We start from the raw sequence: 19443 nt of genomic DNA, 5'->3' as shown, positions 1-19443 counted from the left end.
TAGGGTTTATCTTGTTATTCGTTTCACTACAAATCGTTAGTGCTCTAGTCCGATAGATCAAGGGTCTATCAACTGGTGCTTCCATTGTTTACTCTTCCTCCATCAAAATCTCTCAAAACTCACGACTCACGACAAAATCCTCACAATCTCAATCCATACTCCAATCATCACAGCCACGCAGCCACCGCTTGTTTCCATGGCTTTTCTCTAGGAATCTTTACAACAACATGCTCTCCGTGAGATCCTCGTGGACTTGCGCCAACTGGTTGCTGCTCATGGAGAATTTCTAGCCAATTTCAGACTTCATACACTGACCGAGGAGCCTCCGGACAGCCTTGACGAGCGCTCGCCACCACATCAGCCGTGGAATACTCGGCCACCGGACCAGTAGCTAGTCATGGGACCTCAGCGGGGCTGGTCTCTTCCGCCGTCGGTCTCAAAAGCACCGCTTGGTATCAACACCCATGCCCTACCGCGCCTCCGCCTCGAACCACCACGTTTCGACGGAGAGAAGGCCCTGGATTGGATCTGTGAGGTCCAACAATATTACAACCACCACTACACTCCCCTCGATGATCGTCTTTATCTTACGAAATACTTGTTCAATCCACCGGCGACCGATTGGTTTCATAATTATCAAAAAACTGACATTGATGGTTCGTGGGAGGATTTCTTGGTGGCGGTCTATCATCGTTTTACTCCGGAGTTACTTGAGGGTGATTCACATATGGGGGATGATGTCCATCAATCTGAGCCTATTGTTGATGCACCGAGATAAGTCATGTTGGAGTCTTCTATAACTGATGCAGCGCCAACTTTCTGCAGCGTTGATGATGTCTCGTGTGATGCGATTCCGGAAGCATATAACGAAGGTGTGGAGACTACCCACTTTGCTCCCGAATTAACGGATGAGGTTTCATGGGTAGATGATGAAAAGCATGAAATTAAGACTGTTCATTTGATCAGCTCAGGCTTTGCAGTTGTTGATCATTCCCCTCCAGTGTCTTCCACAGTTACCAAAAGCAGACACAGCTTTGATGGGGAGCGCATTGCACAGCGGGATAATGTGGATATTATTTCATGTGCTGCCATTGTTGTGGCAAACAAGGAGCTTGTAGGGAATATCTCTATTGGAAGGGCAATACCTCTGATGAGGAAAGTTTCCTTGTTGGGGAATGCTTTGGTCGATGGTGAGCAACAGTTTACTGGCAAAACTGTGTTGCTTGGATTCGATGATATGAACATATTTAAAGGTATAAATTTGAAACTTTTAGCTATGGAGCACATGCTGAAGCAGCATCCGACTTGGCAAGGAAGAGTTGTTCTGGTCCAGATTGCCAATCCTTCCAGAGGAAAAGGGATAAATCTGGATGAAATAAATCGCGAAATAGGGGAGAGCTGCCAGAGAATCGATAAGGAACTTGGAAGGCCTGGATATGAACCTATAGTTTTTATCTATCAGTCTCTATCAATCAGTGAAAGGATGGCTTACTACAGTATTGCTGAATGTGCTGTGGTGACAGCAGTGCGGGATGGGATGAATCTGACTCCTTATGAATACATAGTCTGCAAAGAAGGAGTATCAGGTGCAAAACCAGGTTCAGACTTGAGTGGACCTAAGAAGAACATGTTGGTGGTCTCTGAATTCATCGGTTGTTCCCCTTCCCTAAGTGGTGCTATTCGTGTAAATCCTTGGAATGTTGAATCAACAGCAGAGGCAATGTACGAGGCTATATCATTGGCCGAGAGAGAGAAGGAGTTACAACATGAGAAGCATTACCGATATGTGAGCTCTCGTGATGTAGCATTTTCGGCTAGAAGCTTCTTACAGGATATGGAGAGAACTTGTGTTGACGATTTCAGAAAAAGATGTTGGGGTATTGGTCTTGGCTTCGGGTTCAGAGTGGTGGCACTAGATCCAAATTTTAGAAAGCTTTCAATGGATGAGATAACATCAGCTTACTGCAGGGCTAAAAGGAGGGCTATATTGTTGGATTACGATGGCACACTTATGTCTCAAAATTCAATTATTAAGACTCCAAGTGCCCAAGTTCTATCTCTCATAAACACACGGCCTGGTGATCCCAAAAATCTAGTTTTTATGGTCAGTGGAAAAGGAAGGGACAGCTTAAGCAAGTGGTTTCTTCCCTGCAAAACACTTGGACTTTCTGCTGAGCATGGCTACTTCTTAAGGTGGCCACAAGTTGCAGAATGGGAAATATATGGCCAAGGTTCTGAATTTGGCTGGATGCATATTGCAGAACTTGTTATGAACTCATATACTGAGGCTATTGATCGTTCTGGATCGACTCGTACGAGACAGGGGCATGGAACTCTTTGCTTTGGTGCGATGAAACGAGTTCGTATTTTTGACCCAGGAGATTTTGAGAGTACTTCCACCTTGGACGAGACACTCATGTTCTTATTTCATTACCCACCTTGAGGGCAAGGTGGTTTTCAACGGCGGGAGAGTTGATAGGGTCTTCGATTTAGTGAATCTCGCTGAAAATCATCTCCAGTATCTTTTATTTGATTTGATTTAGTATCTCTTATTTTAGTTAGTTATATTCCATATTTTTTGTAATATTTTATTATCTTTCTTGATTAGCAAGATATGTTTAGGGTTTAGAATTCTATAAATTATAGAATTCTTAGTATTTTGATTCATTGAGAAATAAAGTATAAGCTTATTCTCATTCTCGGTTCTGGTGGAAATCGCCCCCTAGCACTTCAACTAGGGTTTATCTTGTTCTTTGTTTCACTACAAATCGTTGGTGCTCTAGTCCGATAGATCAAGGGTCTATCATTACCACTAGACATCACCAAACCGAACCGGCCCGGCTGAACCGGCCCGGAACCGTCACCGGCGGTTCCGAACCGGAACCGGAACCGTCGGCGGCGGTTCCGAACCGTGACCGGAACCGGCGGTTCCGACGGGCCGGTTCAGGTTCATGAAATTTGCGAACCGTAACCGGCGGTTCCGAACCGCCGGTTTTCACCGGAACCGGCGGTTCCGAACCGGCGGTTCCGAACCGGCGGTTCACCGGTTCCGACACCTTTTCAGGCTACCACCGGCCTAGACGTAGCCTTTTCAGAAACCGGGTCAGAAACCGCCGGTTTTTGTCAGAAAACCGTTGACGAAACCGGCGGTTTCTGACCAAAAACCGGCGGTTCAACGAGTAAACCGGCGGTTCCGGCGGTAAACCGGCGGTTCCGCCGGATTTCAAAAATTTGAAATTTTTTCTTTTTTTTTTCTTTTTTTAATCACATTTTTCCCCTATAAATAACCCCCTCATCTTCATTTTCTACTTACCCCATTCTTGTGTTGATAAGAATTTCTCTCTCAATCTCAATTTCTCTATTCTCCATCCTCTTTCTCTCAAGTTGTTTACGTTATTTGCGCTCATAATTTACTCACGTTGTTCTTGTTTACGTTAATATCACATAAACACTACTCTCTATTCTCTACTTCCAATTTCCATAATATCATGTCTTCATCTCGTCGTGGTGGTGATCGGGGCAAGGGAATTGCCCAAGATCAAAGTGACTCTCGTCGTCGTCGTGCCCCTTCTAGAGCACAAGTTGCGGAGGAGGTGGGAAGGCGAGCCGCTCTTCGATTACAAGTAAGTTCTAAACTTCTAAATTAAATGTTTTACTATGTTAATATGTTATAATAAGTTTTAATATGTTAGTAGTTTTTTAATATGTTTTATTATGTTATATGATATAAGTTTTAATATGTTAGTAAGTTTTAATATGTTTTAATATGTTATATGATAAGTCTTTAATTTGAGAGCACCATTTGGTATACTTGCTCGGAAAAAGATTATGTGCGGACTACCGCCTTTTCTTATATCCTTGTGCAAGATGGCCTATTGTGGAATGCCTCAGCGTCGTCCTTCCTTTGATTTATATGTTATAAGTTTTAATATGTTTTAGTAAGTTTTAATATGTTAATATGTTTTAATATGTTTTAATATGTTTTAGTAAGTTTTATATGTTTTAATATGTTTTAGTAAGTTTTAATATGTTTTAATATGTTATATGATAAGTCTTTAATTTGAGAGCACCATTTGGTATACTTGCTCGGAAAAAGATTATGTGCGGACTACCGCCTTTTCTTATATCCTTGTGCAAGATGGCCTATTGTGGAATGCCTCAGCGTGGTCCTTCCTTTGATTTATATGTTATAAGTTTTAATATGTTTTAGTAAGTTTTAATATGTTAATATGTTTTAATATGTTTTAATATGTTTTAGTAAGTTTTAATATGTTTTAGTAAGTTTTATATGTTTTAATATGTTTTAGTAAGTTTTAATATGTTTTAATATGTTATATGATATGTTTTAATGTGTATAATTCTCGTAGGAGGAAGAAGATCGAAATGCGGCCTTGTTACTTGCCACCCTCGGCGACGAAGAGCCACATTCGGATTCGCGTTTCGAATACGATGTGAATCTATCATCGGACGAAGGCGACGATGGATCGCATCAATTCCCACCTTCTAGCGCCGGCCAAGTTGGCGAAAATGACGAGGAGGCCGAAGCTCCTCCTCCTTCCGGGAGACAAAAGAAGAAGATGCCTCCAAAGTTGAAATCCGACATCTTCACCAAACATTACAAGAAGGTCCCGGTGGTAATTTCTAATCCTGATGATTCGACCACTACCGTGGAGACAGGCGAGTTCAAAGCTTATTGCAACTATTGCGATAAAGTCTATCCATTTGTAATCGGTGGGGGATATGGTACTCTCACACGCCATTTGAAGGCAAAACACCCCGTGGAATTTGGGCATTCTAGATCCCAAACCCAAATCAACTTCCCCGCCGGCTCATCGTCTCAAACAGGTACGCCACTATTTAAATACGATCCCAAAAATACTACCGATACCATGGTAAGATGGGCGGCAATGAAACATTTGCCGTTCAATTTTTTTAATGACAGAAAATATGAAATGACTATGCAACAAGCTTTTAATGTTGCTGCAAAAAGAATTCCCCCCTCTACTGCTCAAAGATCTAACAACCGGCAGTATTTTGAAAAAAAAATGGAAATTGCAAAGAGTCTATCCACCTTGGGGCACAAAGTTAATATTTGCTCCGATGTGTGGACGGATTCTTTCCAACGAAATTCTTACATGGGTATTTCTTGTCATTTTATAGACAATAGTTGGTCTTTAAATAAACGTTTGATTGGTTTTAGACAATTTCCTTCCCCACACACCGCACAAGCAATTGCTTCTTTAATTATTCAAGTTTTGAATGAGTATGAGTTATGCAACAAGATATTTTCGGTTGGTTTTGATAACGCAACCGCCAACACCGCAAGTATATCCGATTTAATTGCGGCTTGCTCCCCGGTGATAAGTGGTAAGTATTTTCATCAACGATGTATTTGTCATATTTTAAACTTATGTGTACAAGATGCTTTGTCTTTATGGCAAAGACATATTCAACCTATTACTACAGCTGTATCCTTGATCCACTGGAAGCCTCAAATTGGCAAGGCGTGGAAGAAGTATTGCCACTCGAAGAAAATAAGGTACACAAAGTTTACTTTAGACGTTTCTACTAGATGGAACTCTACATATGACATGTTGCAATCTACAATGGAGCATATAGACTATTTAGTTGATTTTTATAGAACTTACCCTGTTGATGATTTATATCTAACATCTTCTTGTTGGGAACAAAGCCTGAGTTTATTTAAATTATTCAAAAATTTTCGAAGTGCAACTATGGAGTTATCGGGTGTGTATTATTGCACATCCGTTCGTGTTTTAGAACATTGCATGATCATATCACTTGGTTTTAAAACTGCAATGAAAAATTCCGCAAACAATCTTGAGCTTATGTGTGTTTTATATTACATGGTTGAAAAATGGCTCAAGTATTTCAATGAGATCCCAACAGTTTTTTTGCTTGCCAAAGTTTTGGATCCAAAGTGGAAACTAGTTGGTACTTTCAAAATTTTAGAATTTTATTACAACAGTTTAGCTTCTATTGATCTTGAACCACTCCGAGCTTTGCAAACTGACGACGACGACAACTACATAAACCTTGCCCAAACATTCCAAATAAACCTCCCCCACCTCCCAAGCCTCCAAAGAAATTTTGAGTTCGACTTGCGGTCTCTCTTTCACGATTACGAAGTCAAGTACAACACTACCCACCAAGTTCGACCTAGACCCCCCCCGTCAAACACAGAACTTTGGCTTCTTCCAAGTTGATGACCCCGACACCCAATCCCAATTGGCGGACCTATACGCCTTCAGCAGCGGAGGAAGGACGGCACATTCGGTAAGTGAGTTAGATTTATATTTAGACTCACACTTTTCATTCAATGAGGAAGAAGGAGGTCCCGTTCCCCAACAAATCGACGTCCTAGATTGGTGGTCTTCACACGAGAAAGATTTTCCCATCCTTGCATCAATGGCCAAGGAGATCTTTTCGGTTCCGGCTTCCACTGTCGCCGTCGAGTCCGCCTTTAGTGTTGGAGGCAACGTCTTGGACGACCGAAGAAGTAGGCTCACCGGACAAAACATGGAAGCCACCATGTTACTTGATGATTGGTGCTCCGCCGAAATTAGAGACCAAGAACCGGATTGGGACAAACTAGTAGTACAACCCGACCAAGACTACTTCCCCGACGAAGAAGAGTAGGCGCCAATACTTCCGATCAAGCCAAATAGGTAAGCAAGGTAAGAGAACTACGTGGACTTTGATTCCAAAATGCAATTGAGCATTGAGGATACGTAGGCATCTCAACTTATATTTCAACTTAAATTTTAAATTTAAGTTTAAATTTAAGTTGAGCTCAAGTCCTTTTCCTTTATTTCTTTTTTCTCCCCTTTATTTCGAATATGTAATTTTGTAAATTGTAATGAAGACTTTAAGTCTTTTGTAATTTATAATTTTGAAGTTGTAATTTCTAATTTTTATGTTGTAATTTGTAAATTTTAACTTGTAATTTGTAATTTTAAAGTTGTAATTTGTAATTTTGAAGTTGTAATTTGTATCAATAAAATTACATTTGTACATCGCTTCATTCTAATGTTATTTACGCAAGTTTTTTTACATTTTAAACTTGAATTACAATTTACAAAATGCAAAAAAAAAAAAAAAAAAATCAAAACGAACCGCCGAACCGGCCGAACCGGCCCGGAACCGGCCAATCACCGGCGGTTCCACGGTTCACTTGAACCGGCGGTTCCACGGTTCACGAACCGGAACCGCCACACCTTGGCCGGGCCGGTTCAGGTTCATCAATTTATTGAACCGGAACCGGCGGTTCCGAACCGTGAACCGCCGGTTCCGGAACCGTGGTGACGTCTAATTACCACAGACCAGTTTTTGTCACACATACTCCAAATATTTCGAACGAGACTGAAACAACTTCCATCCTATCTATTCGAGTTAATCATAAAGACCACTGCTTGGTTGTCACTCTCGACTTCAATTTTTAATCGTTTTAGATTAAAATTCATTCGTTTTAATGTAAGGACATCGTCGGAGTATATATTAAGACAAAGATTTTGATATATTATTTGATTATTTCGATTGAGTAATAAAGGTTTTTTTATATATTCCAACTTTGATAATAGTTAATTGTTCGTGGCCATTTTTAGTCATATTAGAATAAGACGCCCAATTAAGATTAATTCGGTGATTTTACGTATGAACTTTGTTGTCATTATATAAAGACATACTAACATATACTCCGCATTCAATAATTTTAGTTGAGTAATAAAGACAAATTTTGCCAAGATACTGCCGCGGTAGCCGTTTCCGATAAAATTTATCTTCATTGCTCAATAAAAATCGCGAAATGGATGTCAAAATCTTAATTTTGACATGATTGACAAAATACATGCATTAATTAAACAAATCTTATTCTAAAACAATTTGAAATTAATGGAAAATTTGACATTGTTGTTGCCTCTAATTTTAAATGGATCAACATTTTCTCAAAATTCAAATTGTACCTAGTCATTTTAGTATTATTCCATTTGGTGTTGTACCATATTATTTTAGTCACTTTCTTTATAATAAAAAATAAAATATCTAATCACTTACTTTATTGTCTTTCATACCTTAATCTAGAGGTGACAATTTATATGGATTGAGTTGTTGTCGGGTTTTCCAACCCAGCCCCATAAGGTTTGATCTAAATATGAACTCGACTTGCTACATTCCAAATTCAAACACGACCTGCAAGACTGCACACTACACGAATCTGATAACAACATACTTTAATATGAGTTGACAACTTGACATGACACTGAATTTAATTTACACTATTAAACATGATTACAACCTGATATCACACTGAACTACATAAAAAGTCCCTGACGTTTCCAAAAGTTTCGCTCTAGACCCCTAACAAAAAAAAATATCCCCAGAAGTGCCTAACCTTCAACCTAATCACGAATGAGATATTTGTAGCCATTTTTCGGACCAAAAAGTCATTTTGCCTTGAAGGGCATTTAAGACAATTCCATTCCCTGTCGCAGCAGTCCTGCTCTGCGTTGATAATTTACTTTTGCAGACAACAGTGGTCAACTCAATGTTGATGTGCACAGACTACCGTGTTCCTTTGTCTATAGTTAAGAGTGTAGTGTGAAATAATTTCCTTTCATACCTTAATCTAGAGGTGACAATTTATATGGATTGAGTTGTTGTCGGGTTTTCCAACCCAGCCCCATAAGGTTTGATCTAAATATGAACTCGACTTGCTACATTCCAAATTCAAACACGACCTGCAAGACTGCACACTACACGAATCTGATAACAACATACTTTAATATGAGTTGACAACTTGACATGACACTGAATTTAATTTACACTATTAAACATGATTACAACCTTGTATCACACTATTAAACATGATTACAACCTGATATCACACTGAACTACATAAAAAGTCCCTGACGTTTCCAAAAGTTTCGCTCTAGACCCCTAACAAAAAAAATATCCCCAGAAGTGCCTAACCTTCAACCTAATCACGAATGAGATATTTGTAGCCATTTTTCGGACCAAAAAGTCATTTTGCCTTGAAGGGCATTTAAGACAATTCCATTCCCTGTCGCAGCAGTCCTGCTCTGCGTTGATAATTTACTTTTGCAGACAACAGTGGTCAACTCAATGTTGATGTGCACAGACTACCGTGTTCCTTTGTCTATAGTTAAGAGTGTAGTGTGAAATAATTTCTCATCTTCTTTCTCTCTCTTCACTTCCTTCTCGCAAAAAGGGTTCAACAAGGGATTCATTCGTCGTTTGAACTCTACCATATAACCATAGTTGTAAGAGCCCAATTTATTCTGCCGCACTGAAATTCCTTCGTGGGTTGGTGATTTTTATTGGGTTGTTATTGCAACGGAATTTGGGTGTATTCAAATTAGGGTTTATGGTTGTTTGGCTGGGTGGAGGTTTGTTTTTGGGATTTTATTTGTCTGTGAGATGGCGATGTTTGTTGTAATCCGATCAATTTTGGCTTATTTTGTTGCTGAATGTGGCTGGATTTCGTAGCTGACGCTGTGCGTTTTTAATTTAGGGGTTATGTGTGGGGTTATGTTTGGTCGGCTGGCTGTGGGGTCTATTTTTATTTGTGAAATTACTTTCATAAATAATGACATATAAATTAACTTGAATATGTTTGGGTTTGAATTTCCAATTCAGGTCGCTCTTGCAATGTCTTCTTCAAGTACGGAATCCTCCGGTTCAAGTTTCAATTGGGATTGGCCTCGTCCACCGGCTGTTCTCTGTAGTCACGATGTCGCGGCCGAGCTGGTGACGTCTAGGACGTCGGCTAATCCAGGTCGACGTTACTATCGGTGTCCATTCTGGAAGGAAGACGATTGCAGATTCTTCCGTTGGTTTGATGCTGGTCTATCGCCAAGCCAAGACACTTACTTTCAACGAATGAAGCTCAAACGAGACAGGTTTGAAGAACAACTCCGATCGAAGAGTATTGTGCATGGTGATCTTGAAGCCAAATTTCACATCAAAAGTGATGAATGTGCAGATCTGAATGCAAAATTGACCATGAAGACTGACGAGTGTGCATGTCTTACTTCAGAACTTCTTAGAACCAAAAAAACGTCCCGAATGCTGAAAATTGTAATCTTATTTTTATGCTTTGTAATTTTTTTCTTAATTTAATGGTACCACTTTTTTTTCAAGCGATGAGGGGGAATTTTGGTAATAAGAATTTGAAGTTCCGCTGGCGAAATCTGGTTCGAGAATATGGTTTTTGGAACACTGTCGTATGAACTAACACCTTGCAGTTTTTAGTTTATAATCACTTCCAAAGTACGCATCTTCTGTTGAAATAACACCCGACTTACAGAACTTTGTGTGATGTAGGTTATGGGCACTTGTGATACAGAATACACCAAAGTCATACCAAAAGTTTTCCAAAAAAACAGGCATTAAGTTTGACAAAAGCATAGTTAAAATACGCTATTGTTTACGACACACAAAATGCATAGTTAATACAAGTGTCTTCTAATGATGATCCCTACCGATCACTGAAGGTTATATCCGAATAATGTTTGACAAAAAGGGTTCGCATTCACCATTGTCTACGAGACACAAAAAATAAACCAACACAATTGCCTCCTGGCTGAGTCCCATACTACGCAAGCGCGGGTATTCAATCACGATCCCCTCGACGGCCACAACGTTGAGGATGCGTCCTGGTCCGACGAGTGCTAGTGCTTGGAGGAAGATTGTTATTGTCCTACAAATATCACAAAAAATTGTGATTGTTAACTGGATTTTATGGAAAGTAAAAGTACAACAAGGGTGTTGAAAACTACCTGGCTCGACCGTGTAGACCGACGAGTGCTGGGACGTGAATCAGTGGGATTAGTCTACAAAAAACAACCCCGGTCAAATTGAGTTTCAATGTTTATCAAAACGAAAGGTGATGGTGGTCATTACCTCCTGGCTTGACCGCGTAGCCCGACGAGTGTTGGGCCTTGGAACAGTGGGTGGCTCACTAGGATCACTGGGCTGTGAACTTGAACTCTGTCCAACTTCGGTCCGGGCATCTATACGAGGATCATTAGTGCATGTTCTTTTGTTATGCCCATCTTGTCCACACCGACGACACCTGAGTATAAAGGTTCGGCGCAAAGACTCAGAACCATTTGCATCCTGACGAACCTGTGGATCTTCACGCCTCAGTTTTTTTGGCCGTCCACGTTGCCGCTTTGTCCTAGGAGGTGCCAGTTCAAATCCAACTTCTGAGTTCTTCGGCCAATTATCCATCCCGTTGATTGGGTAGTAGATGACATTCTCGTACAATAGCGTCATGGTGGACCGCAAATAATAGCGGGAGACATAGTCAGATACATCCTTACCATTCTTGTTGATTGTAGCGATGGCGTGAGTGCATGGGATTCCATTCAGCTGCCAAAGTCCGCAAGAACAAGTAAATTCCCGCATGTTTACTACGTACTGACCTGACGGTCCAGAGACTTGGTAAGAATCTTGTCCGTTCCATGTGGGTCTCCATGAAGAAGCCCTCGCCAAATACTTATCAACAATCTCTTTGATAACAAGTGGCAGGGCATGAACATATGTCTTGATCCACTGGCCCCTGATCTGTATCCTCTCCATTTGACTTGTCCTGATCTCCTCCAACATGGTGACAATGGCCAACTCACGAGCAATTGCTATCTTCGAATTAAAGGGTTCGCAGATATTATTGAGGATAACATCACAGCAAACATGCGGAGAAAAATAAGCCTTCACCCATTTTTCCTTGGGAGCTACGCCGAGCAGGTATTGATGTGCTTGTGGATATATAATCCGCAGTGCATTCATCCGCTCAACATATTCTTCCTGGGTTGTACTCGTCGCCAGCTCCCACAAAATCTCCTTACAATTCTCTCTGATGAAACGCTTCTTAAAGTTGTTGTATATGTGCTGCACACAGAAGCGATGCTCGCTCTGTGGAAACTCCTCAAGGATTACCTTTGCAAGACCCTATTAAATTCACCACAAATTGTTACATGTACACAACCACTGACACAGAATACAACAATATTATAATCACACTCCGAATACAACAATATTTTAAAAATCACAATTGAAGTATGTCAAAAGAAATCACAAACAACGTATACACCTTTTAATGAAATCACATTACACATACCTTTTGCTGGTCAGACACGAAGACAAATCTGGGGGCATTTTCATGTATGAGGAGGTCCTCTGCCAGATAGCCTAAAAACCATTTCCACTGTTCGTAGCTTTCGGCCTCAGTCACCGCCCATGCAATAGGCCACCAACCATTATTTGAATCAATTCCTATGACCGTCATAAGTTGGCCTCTGTACATACCACGCAAAAAACATGAATCCAAGAAGATAATCGGACGACAAAACGCATCCAACCCTTTTTCAACGGCCGGAGACAAGTATAAAACCTCAAGAATCGCTGGCCCACAACTTCAGGATCCCTGAAGTTCTCGTAGTGAATGTGCATACTAGAGTCAGCGTGTGTCCGTTCCAGTTCAGCTTTGTAATCGAAAAGTCTCCGATACTGGAGTCCCGCCTTGCCAAAAATACCTTGCAATGCACTGTCTCTTGCTCGGTACGCCTTCATCCTGCCAACTCGGAGTCCGAACTCCTCATCCACACACTGCCTTATGGCTGCCAATGGGATATGGGGATTCGCTTTTATCTTCTCCATGTATCGCTCAGCTAGCCATTTTTGACGTCAGCCATATCTGATCCAACACTTGAGAGCATGTGTGTGCATGGTCTCTCTGCATATTCAGTACAACAAAATCGGTATCATTGTGGGCTTCGACCCGTCTTGCATATACATACCATTCACAAGACTTTCATCTACAAATAGCACAAAGTCTTTTGCCATCATTTTGCTTCACATGTACCGGGCGTCTCGTCATTATTGCGTACTGTCGAATAACCTTGAAAAAAAATTCTCTATCCTTAAAAAAATCACCAGGCTTCCAATTTGGTAAATCATTTGTCAGCTTGAATGGGGTGTACTTGATACCCTTTCTACTTAAACCTTCCAAATCCTCTAGGTCCTCGAGATCTTGCAGCTCATCGACCGTCTCTTGCTCGAACAGAGGGTTTGAGTCTGCCGAGTTCCTTTTCTCAACAACAGGGGAGTACTTTTGCCTTTTCTTGGACCCGCCGTTGCCTTGGCCAGACCCTTCTGCTTCGCCCGATGGCTACTCAATCCCGTCTTGTCCTGCCACCTCCTCCGACTGTTGTTCCCGACGTAACGACTCGTAATACGAGGTAAACATTTGTTCATCACGACACATGTTGGCCAACGAGATAAAGTGGCCGACATCATTATCATCATCTTCGTCGTTACTGCCCTCATTATGAAGATGACATCCGTCGGGAACATAATCGGCTGACGGACAAAAAACACCTTCATCAGCCTGTTGGGGTACATCTCCTATCACCGGTACGGGTTCTGCACACGCTGCTTCAGCTGGAGCTGGCTCTTGCACTTGGGTGTGAGCTTCGTGCATGAACAATTCATGAGTAATGTCCTCAATGATCGGAAAGAAATCATTGTCTACCCGTATGTCCGGCTGTGGCTGACTACCATCATCCAATACCGGTCGGTACACATCTTCTTGTACAAATGCTCCTGGCCCGACCGAATATGGTTGGTGAACTACAGATTCAGACTCAGTCGCCTGTTCAGCGACATCGACAATCGGATTGGAATGGTCAACAGATGAAGCTGTAGCTACATCCTGCAAAATGCAGTACCACAAATGCAAGACTAAATTACAAACAAGAACTAAATCACAAATTAGGTACTAAATCAATATGAAAATCACACCAATTCATTACCTCTGCTACTTGTGCATGGGAATCGACAATCAGATTGGAATGGTCAACAGATGAAGCTGTAGCTACATCCTACAAAATGCAGTACCACAAATGCAGGACTAAATTACAAACAAGAACTAAATCACAAATAATGTACTAAATCAATATGTAAATCACACAAGTCGTTACCTCTTGTACGTGTGCACGAGAGTCTCCACCTCCAGCTTCTGCTTCTCCAACATAGTCAACTACACATATTTTTTCTGCTACAAATTCCACGTCATGTATTGATACTTCTCCAAAGTCAGAGACCGGAGCTTCAGGGGACACGGCTTCAAATGCTTTCGCCAAATTTTGCCTGGCTACCTCATCAGCCCTCTTCCTCTGAGCACGATCATCTTCTAAACTTTTCGTCAGATATTCCTCGAACTCAACATCCCTATCATACCAGCCAATCATTAAAGGCTCCTGTCGTTGCCCTTCAAACTGAGACCGTTGCTTCCTCTTCGGTCTAGGCTTTTGCCTTGGCACATTCGGTGTGGCTTCTTCAATCTCTTCAATAATGACTCCTGGGGGTTTAGACGCCTTGAAACTAAGAAACTCTTGCGCTTCTTCCTTCATTTTTTTCAGTATGGCTTGAGCCCGGGTTATCTCCACAACGTAGATGTGAACTAACTTTGTCGTTGTAGACGCTACTTTGAGGAAATCCTTCAGATGTGTTTCCTCAACAATGGGCAACAACGGGCCTCCGATTAAAACCCCTGCGCAGTCATGACTGTACTTTGGATCACAGTAGTAGAACTCACATATCATCTTCCTATCATACTTCAACCTTAATATCATGCTCGATAGGTCTATAAGCTGGAATTTGTCTATGTTACAGAAATCGAAGTATGTCAAATGCCCACCAACATACTTTTTCGCATCATTCGTAGAGAAGAATGAACCTCCATGATGGAAAGCAACTGAAAACTTTCCAGGTGCATCCCCTAGGAAGGAAGACAATAAACGCACATATAAAACTCAAACCAAACAGTAAACCAAAATTCACAACAAAATCAATTTATGGAGCCTCAATCACAAAATCAATATCTGGCTGATCAAATATATATTCACAAAAAATTAATTTCGTACACCCTAAATCACAAACCGATGATTAAAGGTTAACTTACTATATTCATCATCTGGGACGAAAAAATCGAGCTCAGGATCTCGGATATCCCAAGTTTCTTCTTCCACATCAATGACCACAGGTGGATGTCTCGGTGGTGGTCGGTGTGGTGGCGATCGCGAGGGTATTGGTTCCCTTTTACGGCGAGAGTTTCGTGATGTGGAAGCACCTGAGGACCCAACTCGCTTCCTCTTAGGAGCCATTCATGCAATGGAGAGCAGGGAGAATGAAGAAATGAAAACAATGGTTTGCATTTTTAAGGCGGTAAACTCCCCTTTTTGTTATAACTTTAGGCAGGAGTGAAAATAAGCCGGAAATAATGCTGATTAGAGCCGGAAACTGTATGCAATTTTTGAAACTTGTTTTGTTAAATCACGTAGGAAATCTTCAACACGTGTTGCAATTGTATGGGTAGTCCACTGAACAGCCGCTGACGCCCCTGACGGCTGACGTGCGCCGTCACATCACGCCATGTTGTCGCAGACATCATTGCAGAGCGGCCACTGCAGATTAATTGCGCTTTGACTGAAATGCCCTTTTAGGGCTGAAGGGTATTTTCGTCTGGAAAAACCCCATTCATGATTAGGTTGAAGGTTAGGCACTTCTGGGGATATTTTTTTTTGTTAGGGGTCTAGAGCGAAACTTTTGGAAACGTCAGGGACTTTTTATGTAGTTCACTCTAAACTTAATTTACACAATTTGATCTAATTTATATTATAAAAATCTGATTTGCATGATTTAAACCCGATTTACACAAACAAACAGAATAAAACTAAAGTATGATTTACAAAGATAAATAAAAATAATTAAAATAATAATATTCCATTCGTTTCCTAAAAATAGGAACTTTAGAAACAACATAAGTTTTAATGTAAAATTGGTAAAGTAAGAGAGATGAAGAGAAAAAATGGATAAAGTAAGAAAATGTGAGGAGAAAATATAGTGGAATTGGTGTTAGTGAATTATGAGGTCCAAGGACGGACGCAGAAATAATTATCGATTGTGGCTGGAATTTCTCAATTTCATTTTGATGTATATTTTTTTTGTAATTTAGATAATTTATAGGGGCTTTTCCATTATTACTTCACTAAATTTGACTAAATTTCAACAAAAATTAATAGAAAAAAGTAAAAAAATATATTTCATTGAGGAGTTAAACCCCTCCTCCTTTGACTTTGGATCCGCCCATGGTGGGGTGCATTTGCTAAAATCAAAAGTTTATATTTTTAGAAAACAACCAAAATTATAAAATTAATACTTTTATGAAAAGGAGCAAGTATTATTTTTCAACAATGTACCTGAACCCAATCTGAAATTATCGGATTCAGGTCGATCCAATAATTACACAACCCAAATAAAGATTGACCCAAAATCATTTATTTTATATGTCTATATCAGGTTTTGGTATAAATATTTGTCAATCATACTCTATCTTTATTATCTCTCATATTTTATTTATTTTCATTTAATTTAATAAACACAAACTTTCTTAATTCTAATGAAAATCCAAGTTGTTTTTACGTCGTTTTGAAGGCATATAATAGCTTCATTTCGATACTTTAGTTCAACAACTTCAGAGCATCCACTACGCTGTCCCCCACCGTCCCTTAAACTACTATTTGAGGGCCCACTGTACTTTATTCCTCCATCCCTTAACTAAGGGACGGAACCTGCAACGCTCCGTCCCTTAACCTTCCCTTAAATTACTATTCATTAAATTTCATTTTTTATTTTTTTTTCAACCCAATTCAATTAAAACAAACACACTTTATTAAAATTAAAACAACATTAAAATTCAAAAAAATAGAAAATGGACATAATTAAAATCCTAAAAAATAAAAATGATATGATTTAATTTTCTCCGCCAAAGTTTTCCCAAATGTGTTCAATTAGATCCTCTTGGAGTTGGGCGTGGGCGCTAGAGTCGCGTGTCCTTGCCCGAATAGACAACCGTTCTTGTATTGACGGATGCGCTCCACTTCGCGACGGACTACTTGCGGTTGAGCTTCCGGGGGGTTCGGGGTCGAACCAATTTCCCGCCTCGGGTCCTTCGTCTTGGACAATCATGTTGTGCAAGATTATGCACGTATACATGATGTCGACCATGCTCTCCATGAACCACGAACGAGCCGGGGCTTTGATGATGTTGAAGCGCGCTTGCGAGCAGCCTCCTGCTTTTGCGCAAAAAGAGTCTGCTTTGGGTTCGCAGGCCTGTTGCACGTCTTCACGAAGGTCGGCCACTTTGGGTAGATGCCGTCGGCGAGATAGTACCCCATTTTATATAGCCGGTTGTTGGCGACGAAGTTGATGGCCGGCGCTTTACCATCCAAAACTTCGGTAAAGAGGTCGGACTGGTGGAGCACGTTTATGTCTTTGTTCGAGCCAGGGATCCCGAAGTACGCGTGCCAGATCCAAAGCCGGTAGTCTGCAACGGCCTCGAGTACAACGGTTGGGTGGGTGCCTTTGTGGCCGCTAGTGTAGGACCCCCTCCAAACCACCGGGCATTTCTTCCATTGCCAGTGCATGCAATCAACACTGCCAAGCATCCCCGGGAATCCGTGCACTTGTTCGTGCAGGTCGAGGAGGAACTGACAATCGGTCGTGCTTGCCCTCCGGAGAAATTCGTCGATAAAGGCTGCCTGGACGCCTTTGCAGAATTTGAGCAAGCACAAGCGCCCAGTGGTGTCTCCGATGTGGAGGTATTCGTCGAACATGTCGGCCGTTTGTCCAGTCGCAAGCTGGCGGATTGCTGCAGTACATTTCTGCAGCGTCGTGTGGCTGGGACGCCCGACCGCGTCGAACCCTTCTCGGAAGAACTCTTCCCGGGCCGCCAAAGTATTCGCGATGTGGAGAAATAGATGTTTACTCATGCGGAAACGGCGACGGAAGTAGGTTTCTCCCCATATCGGGTTATCGCAGAAGTAGTCGCGTACTAACCTTGCGGCGGCTTCCTCCCCGAGTGCGATGGATGTATGTCCGGGAGCGTCGTGGAGGCGGCGCGGCTTCCTCCGCCTCTCGGCGTCGATCTCCTTCAAGTGATTGTTCCATTAGTTGACGCATTTGCTCAAAAGGATCAATTTGTTTGAGTTGATTTAAGATGAAATTGGAGTGGTTATAGAGAGGATTTGAGAGGAATAGATGTGTGTTTGTGTTTGAAATGAGTATGAAATAGGATTATTTATGGAGTAAATAAATAAAAAACAATAAAAAAAAGAAAATAAAAAATTAACGGTAACATTACCGTTTGAAAAATAAATTTTTTTTTATTAAAATTTGAATTTTTTTTAAAAAAACGAATTATTGCGTCATCCGTGACGACGCCCACTGTGGGCCAGCGAGTGGGCGTCACGCATGCATCGGGGGCGCGACACGTCGCCCGGGCACGTGTCGGGACGGGGCGTCCCTTGTCTCACGGCTACGGGACGGGCTGGGGACGGGCTCGGTACGAGACGAACGTTGCAACGCGTCCTGCTGCGGAACTGTCCCTCCGGGACGGAACGCGAGCCGTGCGCGGGACGCGCAGTGGCATTAAAATTTCGAGAAAACTAATGCTATAGCATCCATAATTCTTACAACAGCTTAGACCATCCACTACGCTGTCTCTATACCGTCCCTTAACTACTATTTGACCACTATTTGAGGGCCACACTGTCCTTTTTTCCTCCATCCCTTAATTAAGGGACGGAACCTGCAACGCTCCGTCCCTTAATCTTCCCTTATTCCGTCCCTTAATTACTATTCATTCAATTTCATTTTTTATTTTTTTTACAACCCAATTAAATTTAAACAAACACAATTCATTAAAATTAAAACAACATTACAACTTAAACTTAAAAAAAAGAAAAAAAGACATAATTAAAATTCTAAAAAAATAAAAAATTAACGGTAACATTACCGTTTGAAATTTTTTTTATTAAAATTCGATTTTTGTTTATTAAAAAAATCGAATTTTTTTTAAAAAAATTGAATTATTGCGTTATCCGTGACGACGCCGACTCGCGGGCCAGCGAGTGGGCGTCACGCATGCATCGGGGGTGCGCCACGTCGCTCGGGCGCGTGACGGGCCGGTGCGTCCCTTGTCTCGCGGATGCGGGCTACGGGACGGGCTGGGGACGGGCTACAGGACGGGACGAGGGTTGCAACGCGTCCTGCTGCGGAACTGTCCCTCCGGGACGGAACGCGAGCCGTGCGCGGGACGCGCAGTGGATGCTCTAACACAAACGTTGTGATAATATTACCAATAAAATTAATATTGGGAAATCTGTCAATAAGTCACCCATCAAGAAAAGGTGATTCTTTTAAGCTAAATGCAAAAATTGAAAACGGATAATTTTTTTTACATCGAGTCAGTCAATACGCTAATTTTACATTTTAGAGTCGATGTAAAAAATTGTAGACTTGCAAAGTAAGACCACCTTTCATTAAATTAATTTGTATACT

General features: G+C 41.3%; 1 protein-coding gene across 1 annotated transcript; it reads left to right on the top strand.

Annotated features, from left to right (window-relative positions):
- The first annotated feature begins 781 nt into the window (after positions 1–781).
- Positions 782–2443, top strand: LOC121752715 (probable alpha,alpha-trehalose-phosphate synthase [UDP-forming] 7). Its single transcript, XM_042147815.1, has one exon. The coding sequence runs from the start codon at positions 782–784 to the stop codon at positions 2441–2443; it is 1662 nt and encodes a 553-aa protein (XP_042003749.1).
- Positions 2444–19443: the final 17000 nt, after the last annotated feature.

Source organism: Salvia splendens, chromosome 10 (genome assembly GCF_004379255.2).
Source record: "Salvia splendens isolate huo1 chromosome 10, SspV2, whole genome shotgun sequence".
Taxonomy (NCBI): Eukaryota; Viridiplantae; Streptophyta; class Magnoliopsida; order Lamiales; family Lamiaceae; genus Salvia; species Salvia splendens.
Note: the sequence above shows the minus strand (reverse complement) of the source record. Positions and strands in the feature narration are given on the sequence as shown.